The following is a 14,231-nucleotide window of genomic DNA, read 5'->3' as shown; positions in this document are numbered from 1 at the left end:
ATTGTGACAAATAAGAAGTCTGGGAAAATCGTGCTTGGATGGAGTAACTTAACGTGAAAAGTTAGTGATCTAAGCATTGCAAAGGGCCGACTACAGTGAATTCTCTTTGGGCTCTGCCCAAATCCACTTCATAGGCTAGTGCATCTATATTTCAGCCGCTCTGTTGGATGACAATTCACGATGCCACCTTCCCCAGAGAATGGTTCTCCTGCCCCTGCAGACCTCATCCAATGGCATGGAGGTACAAAAAGGCTGGCCTTCTTGGATAACACCTGCTGGTGAATTTTTGGCATCAGCTGAGGTTCATTCTTATTTCTTTATCCTCCTGGCCAATCCTGCTTCCTTCACTTCCCTTCTCCAGAGAGTACTTCCCTAATACATCACCTGAACAGGAATTCTTGTCTCAGACTCTATTTCAAGGGGGCATGACCCAAGACAGTCTCCGGCCTAACTGGATAGGTTGAGACTAGTTTTGGATGCTTTGGATCTCCTTCCTCAATCTCCATTCTTTCCTTCTGCTAGTGTACCATCTTGCATAAAGGCTGGAACGCTAAAAGTGACATTACCCAGACTTTTCTGTGACTACAGTTCTAATGCAAATTACATTCTGCCAGTTAAAATGTATTCACCAAGATGTGGAAAACTGAGCCAAAGCCGAGGCCGTATTTCTACCCCCCTTGGGCTGTTTCTCTTGATGGTGAAGGGGGTGTAGAGAGGGGAGGATCTTCTGCAGTAGTGATTCAGCACCCAGTTACTGGCTTTGCTGATGTTAAGAGATAACCAATGGTGGTGGTGACAGAGGCTTTCGGCTGTTGGCTTCCAGATCACTGTACTGTAGCAACTGCTGCAGTACCTTCTTGACTCAGGACTTCCAGAAGCAACCTTGAAGGTGGCAGCTTTCCTCTATTGGTTGGTTCTGTAAGAGATGCTCCTTCCATAAGTACTTCAAGTGTTGCATTTAATGCCTTCCTGAATTCTTAAGGAATAATTTTTAAAGTTAACCATAAAAGTGATTATGACGAGGGGCGCCTGGGTGGCGCAGTCGGTTAAGCGTCCGACTTCAGCCAGGTCACGATCTCGCGGTCCAGGAGTTCGAGCCCCGCGTCAGGCTCTGGGCTGATGGCTCAGAGCCTGGAGCCTGTTTCCGATTCTGTGTCTCCCTCTCTCTCTGCTCCTCCCCCGTTCATGCTCTCTCTCTGTCCCAAAAATAAATAAACGTTGAAAAAAAAAATTAAAAAAAATGATTATGACGAATCTGGATTTCTCGTGGCTGTTCCAATGCTGTCCACAAACTCAGCAAGATTTCAGCTGAAACTTAGATGTCTAACTCAACTACTCAGTTTTGCATTTTAAATTTTAATTAAGGTTGTCATTGTAAGTACTCAAGACACCGAATATACAGAGGATCTTTTTAATGTCATGGTTTAAATTCTCTTAATACCTTTTTATTCTTAATTGTAAAAAGTCGTGAACTTAAAAGATGCATACACACTAAGAGGCTAGGTACCATTCCGGTAAACAGAGATTCATTAGACCAGAGATTTGGGCAGGGTATGAGGCTTGGAACGCAGGTGTCCAGAATGATTTATCTCTCTGTCCCAATTACCATATTGCGTCTCCCTTTAGAGTTACTTTGTCTTGGGCTACAAAAACTGAAGTGAGGTATTGGATTCAAGTTACATATACTACCCATTTGGTCACAGAAATCTGCAGCTTTCCATCAGCTAAATCACTTGATAGGATTTTACATTTTTTGACTCTTAGGTTATATATATATATATATATATATATATACACACACACACACACACACACACACACATATGTGTATATATATATATACACACACACACATGCACACACACGTATGTGTGTGTTTTCAGTTTAACATTTGAAGGTATTTGCACTTGATGGATTAGTACTCTTTAAAACTCATATAGATACTTAAAATGACTTCTGCTTAAATTGTGGATGTCTTACATGTGGCTTTCTCCAACTTGAACTTACAATTTCTGAGGTCATTGTACTAACATGCATTAATCCTGTTTGCAGAAAGTTCGCATTTTTCTCTGCTCATCCATGCAGTAAGCGAAGGACAGCGTGTCAGGGGCTACACTAAATTCTGGGATATAAAAGTGAATAAAACCATTTGTTCAAATTTAAGGATTTTAGACTCTTAGATGGAGGAGACCTATAATTTAACAGAAAATCATCGTATTTGCTCAGTGGCTTTTTCACTGACAAGGAGGGCAAGGACCTTGTTTGTCTTATTCCCTGCTGTTATCACTAGCACCTAATACACAATGGCACCCAGTATTTGTTAAGTAAATGAATACAAGCTAAGGTAGAGTTATACAGCGGGAGCTACGGGAGCCCCCAAAGGGACATCTGTCTAGTTTTATGTGTGAATACTGGGCTGGATGCTGGAGTGAGGGTGTTACTTCAGAGGTCTCAGAAAAAGTACCTTGAGGATGAGATATGATCTGGGTCTTGGGAAAGGAAATTAGGTAAAAGTGGGTTTGGGTGTTGCTTAGGAGTTCCCAGATGATTGTTGAGGAACTTCAAGTAGTTCTGGGATGCCAAGAAGAGATCAGTCTATAGAGGTATGCAGCAGACATATCCCAAGGGGCCTGGTAGACGTCGCTGTTTATGTATTTCCATTTTAGTATCTGTAACAATATGATTTTTTTTTTGACTTGGCCCATTTACCCCTACTAAAGCAATAACTCACCCATGCTTAAGACTATACATCTTCTTCACAGGCACTAAGCCTAATGGTAGGGATAGGCTAGCTCCTCAAAAGTTAAGGCAAGGGGCACCTGGGTGGGTCAGTATGTTAGGCATCTGACCCTTTATTTTGGCTCAGGTCATGATCTTATCGTTCTCAAGATCGAGTCTGAGGCAGGATCTGCGCTGACAGCGCAGAGCCTGCTTGGGATTCTCTCTCTCCCTCTCTGCCCCTCCCTTGTGCACGCGTGCGCTCTCTCAAAATAAATAAGCTTTCGGGTTGCCTGGGTGCCTCAGTCGGTTAAGCCTCCGACTTCAGCTCAGGTCACCATCTCGCAGTCCGTGAGTTCGAGGCCCGCATCGGGCTCTGGGCTCCCGGCCCAGAGCCTGGAGCCTGCTTCCGATTCTGTGTCTCCCTCTCTCTCTGCCCCTCCCCGTTCATGCTCTGTCTCTCTCTGTCTCAAAAATAAACATTTAAAAAAATATTTTTTAAATAAACTTTCGAAAAAGGCAGGAATGAATGAATTAGTTAATGAACAAACGAATGAAGAATAATAGCAGTGTGAGCACTGTGCAATGGTTAAGCCTTCTGGATGGTAGGGAGGTCAGGAAAGGAGCCTACACCAGGCTGGGCAGAGTCCCAGTCAAGGGCTTAATTAACGGTGAAGTGAGTTTGGGTAAGTGTCACATCTCAGCATTAAAGCTAGAGACATGAATGCAGGGAGTTTCCAAGTGCATTCCTGGCAGGAAAGTGAAGAAACGCAGATAAAAGCACTTTAGAATGATCGGGGTTGGTAGTTTCCAGGTGCCAGTGAGCAATAAAGAGAAGAGCCTGGCTGATTAGTTACGTGCTACCGGGGCAGTGAAGGGACAAGAACAGACTGCTGGGTTGCAATCTGTAGCCAGGCTCCGTAAACGAGCCACAACAAGGCGCAGAGTAGGTGCTACTACTTCCCAAGGGTGGAAATCAGGATGTGTCCCTGGGACTATATAAGGCTGCAGGAGCGCTGAGCGGCCCAGTACTTGGACTCTAGAAGGAGGCCCTGGGACAACCAATCCCGGCCGCGAGCCCTGACCTGGCGGAACGCGCGGAACGCTAGCATCCTAGATCCCGCCGGACACAATTTTCAGTCGCACCAGCGAGCGTCCAGCCGGCGGGGCAGCGTCTGCGCTTGTCCGAGGAGGGACCTGGCAGCGGGGAAAGAAGGGCCAGGGCCTGTGTCCCTCCTCTAGAGCCTCCCCGTCATCTGGACGACCCCAGGCTGCTGCACGGGCTTCCGACTTCTCCCTTCAGTAGACGATTAGAGGGCGCAGCGGCCTCCGGAGACAAGCCCCTCTCGCCCACGCCCGTCGGTCACAACCTTCCAGGACCCGAGAGGAGCGCCGCCCGCCGCGAACTTTCCTCAGGGCAGGAGGACTACCCAGTTTCTGGCGAGGTGAGCTCGGGGAAAGGCTCCGGGTCGGCCACTACTTCCGGGAGACGCTCAGGAAAGCAAGCCCTCCTTGGCCCCCGTCTCTCCTCCGATTGGTTAACTGCTCTCTCAATGCCCTCCCCTAACTGGTGATTGGCTCAGATGCACCGTCTGTCACCTGCCTCCCTGTGGGAATCCAGGTCGCTAAGGGAAGCGTTCCTTGAGGCTCGGTAGGGAAGAGGTTGGTTGGGCCCCTGAGCCCAGTTTGTTTACTGTACTGCGAACCGTACCCCGGCGCGAGCTTGCGTCGCAACGGCCAGGAAAGGAACCAGTAGCGGGACGGAGGGCGGGGGTGGCAAGAAAGTGAAGGCTCAGAAGTAAACTGAAGACACCTGACCCTGGTAACATCTGAATGGGAGCAGGGTGGGAAGGAAGGCCTTTGAGAGGGGAGTTGTGATCCCAGGAGCTGTGGCCGTGTAGGAGGGAAGGCCTAGTTTCTGTTGCGGGAGAGAAAAGGGCCTAGCGGGGGGTTTTAATGACCTAATTGTTTGGGGGATCTGATTTTCTAGGCGAGCGTCCAACAGGATCCACTGAAGGTTTTGCTTTGACTTTGCAGCAGAGCTTTGACTTTGTTAGCCATTCCCGTCCTTCAAAGAGACCATTTATTGAATGATTCAATTCTCTCTTATTGCTCCAGATGGGCAGCGCTCCAAAAAAGCACAAACAATGGAAGGATGGACACCACTGCGTGTATTGAAAGCATGTTGAAAGGAAAATAAGGTATTCACTTTGTTTAGTTGTGGTTAATCGTACAAGAAAATTACCTGCGAGCAGAAGCTCTTAAAGTTTTGAGTGATTATCAGGGTAGCTTGGTTTTTATGATGGGTTTCAAATTTTTTAAATGTTTAGTACAAAAATTTTATTACTGCGCTCCCTAGCCCACGTGCTCTTTGCTAATGATGGCCTTGTCGTGATTATTCTGAAAATGGAAACAAACCTTGAGTTTTTAGTAACGTTAATTTGCTTTAGATTGGGTAGTGTCATTCGATCTTTCCTTTAAAAAAGGACATAATAGTCACTGTAATAAAATCCCCAAATTTGGAACTTAATGTTAGAATGTACATGAAACTGGATACTTACGCATAGTTCAGACTTGTAGACTAATTTACTTTGTATTTAAAGTAGTTTGCTTATTAAACACTGAGTCAGAGGCGCAGCCGTTGCTTCTCTGGTCACCTAGTTATTTGATCCTCCAGCCTCCATTATGTCATGTGCTATAATCACGCACACCCTTTATTGACATCTAGAAATTGTCAAGGAATAGTTTATTTCCTTCCACAGCACGCCCAAATTAGCTTTTAAAGGTAGACCTGGGCCCTACCTTGGAAAATTCTGATCTGGGATTCGAGATGAGATCTAGGGCATCTTTATTTTTAAGAATTTCCTCAAATGAGTTTGATGTGCCTTCCCAGGTGAGAGCCGTTGACTTGCTAAATAGATGCGTTTAAGAAATTCTAAGATATTTGTGAAACAAGTAATTTTCCTCACTGGTTTCTTTTCTGTGCAAAAGTAAGCCTCTAAGGAATGACACTTGAGTATAATAAAAAAAAAAAAAAATAGGGTTTGCCTAGGCAAGGTCAGGAAGTTTCACAGGCACTCAGAAACCTCTGGGACTAACCAGGCCTGAGGATGAGGTTTGCTGTGGGGAGACACAGGGTGCTCTGATAGACATTCACAGTCCTCAGAGCAAGCGTGTGGCGTTTCCTGTTAGGTTTAAGAGACCAGCTGCCAAGTCTGTTCAGTAGATACAGTAGGCCAAATTATTTTTTACCTAACAAAGTGCAATGGAGGGTAATATTACATATGTGAGTTTTATTTGGGGGAGAATACCTTTGCTGGAAATAAATGTAAACGATAGCCTCCTAACAGCTCTGTGCTTACTAAGTAAAAAACAATTTAAAATCATGCATAAAGTGCGTAATTCAGCTTATGTTTTGTATGCTAACATGAAGTACTCAGATATTCGAACTATCAGTGAGGGTTTTAGATCAACTTTATCAGAGAGTGAAGGAGGCAGAAAAATGAGAGAAGCACTTTGGTATTCAGCTATGAGAAATGCGTGGTAAAACCAAATCCAATCTGCTTTAAGTAGTGGCTTTAAGCAAAGAAGTAGGTCCGGTTGTGTTCTGTCTCCTGGAAGCTGCTTTTCGTTTCATGTGTGAGTTCTTCACTGCAAGATTTGGCATATGAAATATATGAGTAGAGGACGAAATTTAAACTGAAAGTAAGGAGATTGTAAGTCAAAAACACGAAGCTCTGTGTAGTCCATGACTAACAGCCTGGATCTTGTACGTCTTGTTTGAACAGAAAGCCAGGAATCTCAGTATGAATCCGTCTAGATCGAGATCGGACGATGGTAGTGAAGAAGCCTCATCTCAAGACCATAATCATCGTGAAAGTGAGAGAAGATGGCAGCAAGAGCGTCTCCACAGAGAAGAAGCCTATTATCAGTTTATTAATGAACTCAATGATGAAGATTACAGGCTAATGAGAGACCACAATCTTTTAGGCACCCCTGGTAAGATATGGGTAAAAGAGGAGACACCTTTTTTTATTATAGTAAGGAGGAGTTTCAAAATAAGGAGGGTTTTCCCCCCCTTCTTCCCTCTCCCAAAATATAAGGCACTATTTTTGTGAATTTAAGAACCTTGTAATATGACAAAACAGAAAATCACTGGCTTACTTCTCTTTTTGATAAGTATGAATCTTAGACATAGAGCTCACAAATGTACATAATAGTGTCAATTTTTTACATATATGGCCCTGTTTCTCTTTTAAGTAATAGTTGTAAATTAGATATTTTTAAAAACCCAGTTCTGGGGCGCCTGGGTGGCACCGTTGGTTGAGTGTCCAACTTTGGCTCAGGTAACAATCTCGTGGTCTGTGAGTTCGAGCCCCGTGTCGGGCTCTGTGCTGACAACTCAGAGCCTGGAGCCTGCTTTGGATTCTGTGTCTACTCTCTGCCCCTCCCCCGCTTGGTCTCTGTCTCTCTCTTAAAAATAAATGAACATTAAAAAAAAAAAAACTAATTTGAGGTGTTATAATTTATTTACTTAGCTGAATTAATAATGCTTCAAAAGTCTAGTGTGTTCCATAAGTTTTTTACAAATTTATTTCAGAAATGAACTAATTGAAACTTGTATGTTTGTACAGGATATATTTGTATATTGCATATTTGCGCACTGTATATTGATGACTGATAAATGACCTGTTGAGGTAACATTCAAGCAGATAAAGATTCAGAGTTTTTCCTAGAAATACTTGCTTTTAAATTTCTTTTAACTCTAATAAAAATCTATGAATTAGGGTTTCTAGATTCCTAAGTGTATCAACTGAGAGGATTTTTAAGAGTATTCAAATTAAACCCTATTTTTATTTTAAATTTTTTTTTTTTTTTTTTTTTTTTTTTTTAGCGTTTATTTATTTTTGAGACAGAGAGAGACAAAGCATGAACAGGGGAGGGTCAGAGAGAGGGAGACACAGAATCTGAAACAGGCTCCAGGCTCTGAGCTGTCAGCACAGAGCCCGACGCGGGGCTCGAACTCACGGACCGCGAGATCATGACCTGGGCCGAAGTCGGCCACTTAACCGACTGAGCCACCCAGGCGCCCCAACCCTATTTTTATTTTAATAAAACACAACCAAAATGATGTATACTTGCATCAATTAAATATTTTTAACTGTCTATCAATGTAACAGACCATGAAAATAATAGAATGTCTTCTGCAGATCTCTAAAGATTATTAGTCTTACCCTTCACGAGTTCTCATAAAACAATCATTTAAGGCATTTAGTTTCACTGAGCAATTTCTTATTGTTTTTAGGAGAAATAACATCAGAAGAACTACAGCAGCGATTAGATGGAGTCAAGGAACAAAGAGCATCTCAGCCTGACTTGAGAAGTGGGACAGATACCAGAGGTACTGTGGACTCCTTTCCATTAGGAACAGGTTTAGTTAGAGCAGTGGCAGACATGAACTTGATCTTGGACAGTACTTTTGTTTTTAATGTTTTCCAGTTTTAATGTGGTACTCATTCAGATAGTATTTACCCATCATGTGCAAAGCAGCCTAGTTAGGCAGTACAGGACAGGGGTTGAATACAAAGACCTTTTACACACACAGATTGCCCTTGGGGAGCTCATGTATGTGAAATAGTATACAATGAAGTTAATTACCAGCATAATTCTTTTTAATCTTAGAATGCACACACTACTTCTTTTAAAGTAATGTAACTAAACTTAGCTTCTAAAATTTTCTACAGAGCAATACAGAAAGATTGAGAAAACATGTCTTTATTGTTAGTTTTATTATTTTTGTGTTTGTCACGTTACTGAACAAACACTAAGTCATAAAAAGTTCTTATAAAAAAATAAAGTGAAAAAAATTTCAAACTAAACAGAAGTGTATAGAATTAAAAGTAAAGCCAACTCAATGTACCTCTTACCAGTTCTACTTCCTTCCCCAGAGGTATTCATTATTGGTAGTTTCACTTTTTTTTTTTTTTTTTAAGTCATTTCACGTATTAAGATTATTGTATTAGAGCAAAGACGATTAAAAACTCAAAAATGCAACGGCTCAGTGAGATACAAGTTTCTTTTCCTGTTAACAGTCCAGGGCAGATAGGCAAGCTTTACTCCATGAATCTTCTTGGGACCCAGCCAGCAGGGTAGTTCTATCACTGTACCATCCAGTACAGGAGCTACTAGTCCTATGTGACCATTTAAACTTAAGTAAAATTAAATAACATTTAAAATTCAGCTTTTCACTCCTGTTAGCCACATTGAAGTGCTTGGTAGTCACATATGGTTAGTGACTTCTGTATTGGGCAGGACAGACGTAGACATTTCCACTGCTGCATATTTTCATATTTGCATATTAAAAGTTTCACTGGACACTGCTGCTCCAGGATATTGTGTACATGATCCAGCTAAGTCACAACCACATCTAGGTTCTAGCTGGCAGGTCTAGGTTCCAGAAAGAGGTCCAGGCACCAGTCCGAAAGTGAGATCTATCACTTTCACTCCTATTCCACTGATGAGAACTTAGTCACATGGCTGCACCCAACGGCCAGGCTGTTCACGTGACCATTACAGTGCATTTGTAAAAGGAGTAGGGCAGGACGGTTTTCATTAGATTATTAGTGAACTCTTTTACGCACACCATCATCATACGTTCTAGTAACTGAAGATGGAAGTTGCCTTTAGCATGTTTTTTATCTGCCTTTTACTCCTGTCTCTTTCCAAATTAAAATGGAAATTGGATTTCTTTTTTTTTTTCTGTATATGTAGATATGGAAGTCATACCATATTGCTATAGCTGGTAATGCTGGTCCTTTTACTATGTTTTAATGGAAAATGTACTTACCGCATGTAAGATAGCTTGTATCTTTTAGATATGGCTAAAGGTGGTTTATTTTATTGACACCAGCAGTTGATTAATAGCTTTAACTTTAATATTTAAAAATGGTTTTTACAAGAAATTTTTATAAGAGATTGAAACGAAATCAAAGCCATCTCATTTAACGGCCATTTTTGTGTAGAATAAACTTAAAGGTTAAAGTCTGTATAGTTCATGTGCATTAGAATGATTTTCATTGACTTTTTCCCTTTATATAATCCACTGGTTAAAAATGGAAAACTTAAGCTTCCCGTAGTAGCAGTGTTATGGAAGTTTATCAGGGGCACATTTTTTCTAAATTGATTCATTCAACATTAATTGAGAGAGTCTGATTTGTACCGGATACTGTTGTAGAGGTGGGGATTTAACAGTAAATAAGACAAGATAAAACTCTTCATCTTCCTGGAGCTTACATTATAAATGAACAGAAAATATTCATAATGGCTAACATTTATTGAATGCTTCCTATATGCCAGGTATTGTACTAATCATTTTATATCCAGTATTTTATTCTCATGATAATCCTATGACATTTATACTTTTATTATCTCCAAGTTACAAATAAGGGTACAGTCATAGAGAACTTAGGTAGCATGCCTAAAGTTTCCCAGCTTCACATAAAGACATAATGTAGTGCTAATATGTATTCAGAAAGGCACATTTCTTAAAGTGTACATTTTTGGCAGTTCCTGAGAAATAGGATAAAATTCCTGAGGTCATGAAAATACCTCTAGCTGTAAAATGTTGACTTCCCTTTACCAGAAGAATCCCATTCACAGTGAATTATATATAAGTTTTGCCACTATATTTTACTGATTTTACCATATGGCTAAAGCAATTTAAATGTACTGTTTCAGTATTGGCTGTATTTCTCATCTGCTTTAGTTTTTTAAAATATTTATTTATCTTTGGGAGAGATTGAGTATGCAGGCGGATGGAAGGGCCAAGAAAGAGGGAGACAGAGAATCCCAAGCAGGCTCCGTGCTGTCAGCACAGAGCCTGACACAGGGCTTGAACTCACGAATGGTGAGATCATGACCTAAGCTGAAATCAAGAGTCAAGCACTTAACTGACTGAGCCATCCAGGCAGGCCTCCTCATTTGCCTTAATATTTTGCCACTAATAGGCATGGAGAAAGTAAGAATGAGGATTTCTTCAGAGCTTTGCATAAACAGTATTTATAGTTTTATAATACATCAGAATGTATTATAATATGCATATAGTATATACTTTTCTTTTAGAAATTCAACTTTTTGCCATTTTCATTCACTAAAATGCATAGATGTTCTTAAATATTACTGAATTTAATAAAAAATTTATCTTGTAAGCTTTAATAAAAGTCTAAAGATAGATTTTAGGAATTGATCTTAAGTTGATTTGCTTTGCTTTCCAGACTCAGAAGTCCCTAGAGAAAGTTCAAACGAAGATTCTCTGCTAGAATGGTTGAACACGTTTCGACGCACGGGAAACGCAACCCGAAGTGGACAAAATGGGAACCAAACTTGGAGAGCTGTGAGTCGAACAAACCCAAACAGTGGAGAGTTTCGGTTTAGTCTGGAAATCCATATAAATCATGAGAATAGAGAAATTGAAATTCATGGCGAAGATCAGACAGGCATTCCACTTTCAGATTTTGGCAGGGATCGTACTACAAATAGGCAACAGAGGTCAGCCAGTCCTGTGGCTAGGCGAACGCGAAGCCAAACCTCCATGAATCACAGTGGTAGTAGCTCCAACATCCCAAGGACTAGGCTCGGTTCAAGGGGGCAGAATTCAGCAGAAGGATCTTTCTCAACATTGGGAAGGTTAAGAAATGGCATTGGGGGAGCAGTTGGCATTCCTAGAACGAGAGCTCCGCGTGCTGATTTCGGTAGTCATGCAAACCAGTTGGGTGGTAGTGAACTCAGGCAGAGGGAGGGGCAACGGTTTGGAGCAGCACATGTTTGGGAAAATGGGGCTAGAACTAATGTTACAGTGAGGAATACAAACCAAAGATTAGAGCCAATAAGATTACGGTCTGCTTTCAGTAGTCGAAGCCGCTCACCAATTCAGAGACAAAGTGGCACTGTTTATCGTAACTCACAGAGAGAAAGTAGACCTTTACAGCAAAACGTCAGAAGGTCTGTTAGGAGGAGAGGTATAACGCGTGTCTTTTTAGAGCAGGATAGGGAACGTAGAGGTACTGCCTATGCTCCATTCTCTAACTCAAGACTTGTGTCAAGAATAACAGTAGAGGAAGGAGAAGAATCTAGCAGATCTTCAACTGCTACACGACGACATCCAACAATCACACTGGACCTCCAAGTGAGAAGGATTCGTCCTGGAGAAAACAGAGATCGGGATAGTATTGCAAGTCGAACTCGATCTAGGGTAGGGCTAGCGGAAAATACAGTCACTATCGAAAGCAATAGTGGGGGCTTTCGCCGAACTATTTCTCGTTTAGAGCGGTCAGGTGTTCAGACCTATGTTAGTACTATCACAGTTCCTCTTCGGAGGATTTCTGAGAATGAGCTTGTGGAACCGTCATCAGTGGCTCTTCGGTCCATTTTAAGGCAGATCATGACTGGATTTGGAGAATTGAGTTCTTTAATGGAGGCCGAATCTGAGTCAGAGGTTCCGAGACATGGTCAGCATTTACCAGAGAGGCACTCAGATCTGAGCACCGTAGGTGCAGTTAATGACATCAGCCAGCACAGTGAAGGTTCCTCTCAAAACAGGCGGGCCCGAGAAGACAGCTCTGAAATGCGTGGTGGAAACGAGACTCCCCAGCCTCCCGCCCGAAACAGTGATAGCAGAGGTGGCCGGCAGTCGCGAAATTCAAATAACTTAGTTGAAACTGGAACACTACCTATCCTTCGCCTTGCTCATTTCTTTTTACTAAATGAAGGTGATGACGAGGATCACATACGTGGTTTAACCAAAGAGCAGATTGACAATCTTTCCACCCGGAACTATGAGCATAGCAGTATCGATAGTGACCTAGGCAAAATCTGTAGTGTTTGCATCAGTGACTATGTGACTGGAAACAAGCTCAGGCAATTACCTTGCATGCACGAATTTCACATTCATTGTATTGACCGCTGGCTCTCAGAGAATTGCACTTGCCCCATCTGTCGGCAGCCTGTTCTAGGGTCCAGCATAGCAAACAATGGGTGAAGCGTTGGGTCTGTTCAAATAGTACATTTTAGTAGAGCCGAGTATTTAAGCACCCTTTTGTTGAATTCTTTGTGATGAGCTAACCAGGATGAAAAAGAACAGATTATTATAGTTTGCACTATTTTTTGTGTGCTTTTTTAACTTGTTAAAAAGAAAATTTATATAAAACTTAAAATGGCAAATGTTAAATTATCGACAAGTACAGAATAGTCAATATTGCTAGAACCAAATAATCTTTAAAATGTTCTTATTTTGGTAATTTCGTCATGCTGAGCACTTTTGTATCTGCACAATTCAGTAGGTTAACAATCAATCTTCCTTTTCTTAATAGCACAGCAGACTTTATGTGGACTTTCAACTTCCATAGGCTTAGTGCCATGTCCAGACAATGGTGTCTAAATAAGCCTTTCGTTAACTTTTTATTGTAAGGACAATATCTTTTCATGAGAGAGTGTTTGGCTGAATGTTTGCTCTATATATTTAAGTTACTTGAAATGTTAAATTTAATATGCAGCATACCATATATGTATATATAGATATATAATTTTAAGGGTAAAATATTCCGTCTAAAAACTACCAGTTTGGTTCTTATTTAAGCTTTTGGGCTATTACTGCATATGGCACAATGTGTAACATTTACAGGATCATCTCTGGGAGGAAGTAGATATTTAAAAATAGAGATAATTTACTGAAGCGTCTCTGACAATCTTACTAGACAGCAAGCAATATGTAATACTGAACAAGTATTTCTTTACTCAGAAATGGAACATGGACATTTTAGTACATATAGATTATTTAACTTGAGTTCGGCCTTTTTGTGACTTGTTTGAATGTGCAAACAATTCTTTGGATTATATTAAGTAAGGTATACAAATATGCATGGTTTCTCAAATTTACTTTTAAAATCTAAAAAAAAAAAATGTCTATGAAGAATCAAATGCATAGATAATGTGTTAAGTTTACTTGGAGGCCAAAAACTCCAAATAATACAAAACAAAAAACCCTTAAGAGAATGTGGAATTTATATGAACACGAAGTATGCATTGAAGATCTATTTCTACCAATAAATATTAAAACAAAGCTGTATGTGAACTTCTTTTCTCTTGGTCCCCTGTGATTTGTTTTTCAAAAAAAGAAAAATTTCACACCTACAAGGTGTCGGACAGTGTTACAGGTGCTGAGGATTCAGCTGAGGACAGAGTCCCTATCTTCACAGGAAGAGAACATTTAATGAGTTACTGAATTAAATGAATATATGACACAGTTTTCCTGTGGTGATACTGCTTGGGGAAAACCACAAGAACAAATTCCTCAGGACCAGATTCGGGAAGATTTACGTGTATCTCAAGATTGTTTTTCCTTCTGATTAAGTAACTATATTCATCAGGTAAGATGCATACACAGGAGTTTTCAGGGAGTGCATTTAACACCTGGAGGGAAAGCTTTTAGTAAGAGTCATGACTTTGGAGTAAATGGT

At 41.0% G+C, this 14,231-nt stretch overlaps 1 protein-coding gene across 4 annotated transcripts; it reads left to right on the top strand.

Annotated features, from left to right (window-relative positions):
* Window positions 1–3,877: 3,877 nt before the first annotated feature.
* RNF6 (ring finger protein 6) lies at window positions 3,878–13,834 on the top strand. 4 transcript variants are annotated; one of them, XM_047077973.1, is made up of 5 exons: window positions 3,878–4,163; window positions 4,837–4,919; window positions 6,507–6,717; window positions 8,024–8,119; window positions 10,992–13,834. In XM_047077973.1, exons 3-5 carry the CDS (start codon window positions 6,525–6,527, stop codon window positions 12,752–12,754), a joined length of 2,052 nt encoding a protein of 683 aa, XP_046933929.1. In that variant the 5' UTR covers window positions 3,878–4,163; window positions 4,837–4,919; window positions 6,507–6,524; the 3' UTR covers window positions 12,755–13,834. The 4 variants fall into 4 exon arrangements, with proteins under 4 accessions (XP_046933929.1, XP_046933954.1, XP_046933946.1 ...); XM_047077998.1 differs by lacking the exon at window positions 3,878–4,163 and adding an exon at window positions 4,300–4,369; XM_047077990.1 differs by lacking the exon at window positions 3,878–4,163 and adding an exon at window positions 4,314–4,380.
* Window positions 13,835–14,231: the final 397 nt, after the last annotated feature.

This window comes from Lynx rufus, unplaced genomic scaffold (assembly GCF_022079265.1).
Source record: "Lynx rufus isolate CCGP_SWC_20201006 ecotype Redwood Valley unplaced genomic scaffold, mLynRuf1.p SCAF_1, whole genome shotgun sequence".
Lineage (NCBI taxonomy): Eukaryota > Metazoa > Chordata > Mammalia > Carnivora > Felidae > Lynx > Lynx rufus.
The sequence above is the reverse complement of the archived record's forward strand: the minus strand, read 5'-3'. Positions and strand labels throughout refer to the sequence as shown.

Excerpts from the sequence above, each read along its gene's own strand:
- RNF6 (XM_047077973.1), top strand. The coding sequence starts at position 6,525 with ATGAATCCGTCTAGATCGAGATCGGACGATGGTAGTGAAGAAGCCTCA. Across the intron at positions 6,718-8,023 it reads CAATCTTTTAGGCACCCCTG|GAGAAATAACATCAGAAGAA; the intron begins GTAAGATATGGG and ends TATTGTTTTTAG. Across the intron at positions 8,120-10,991 it reads AAGTGGGACAGATACCAGAG|ACTCAGAAGTCCCTAGAGAA; the intron begins GTACTGTGGACT and ends TTTGCTTTCCAG.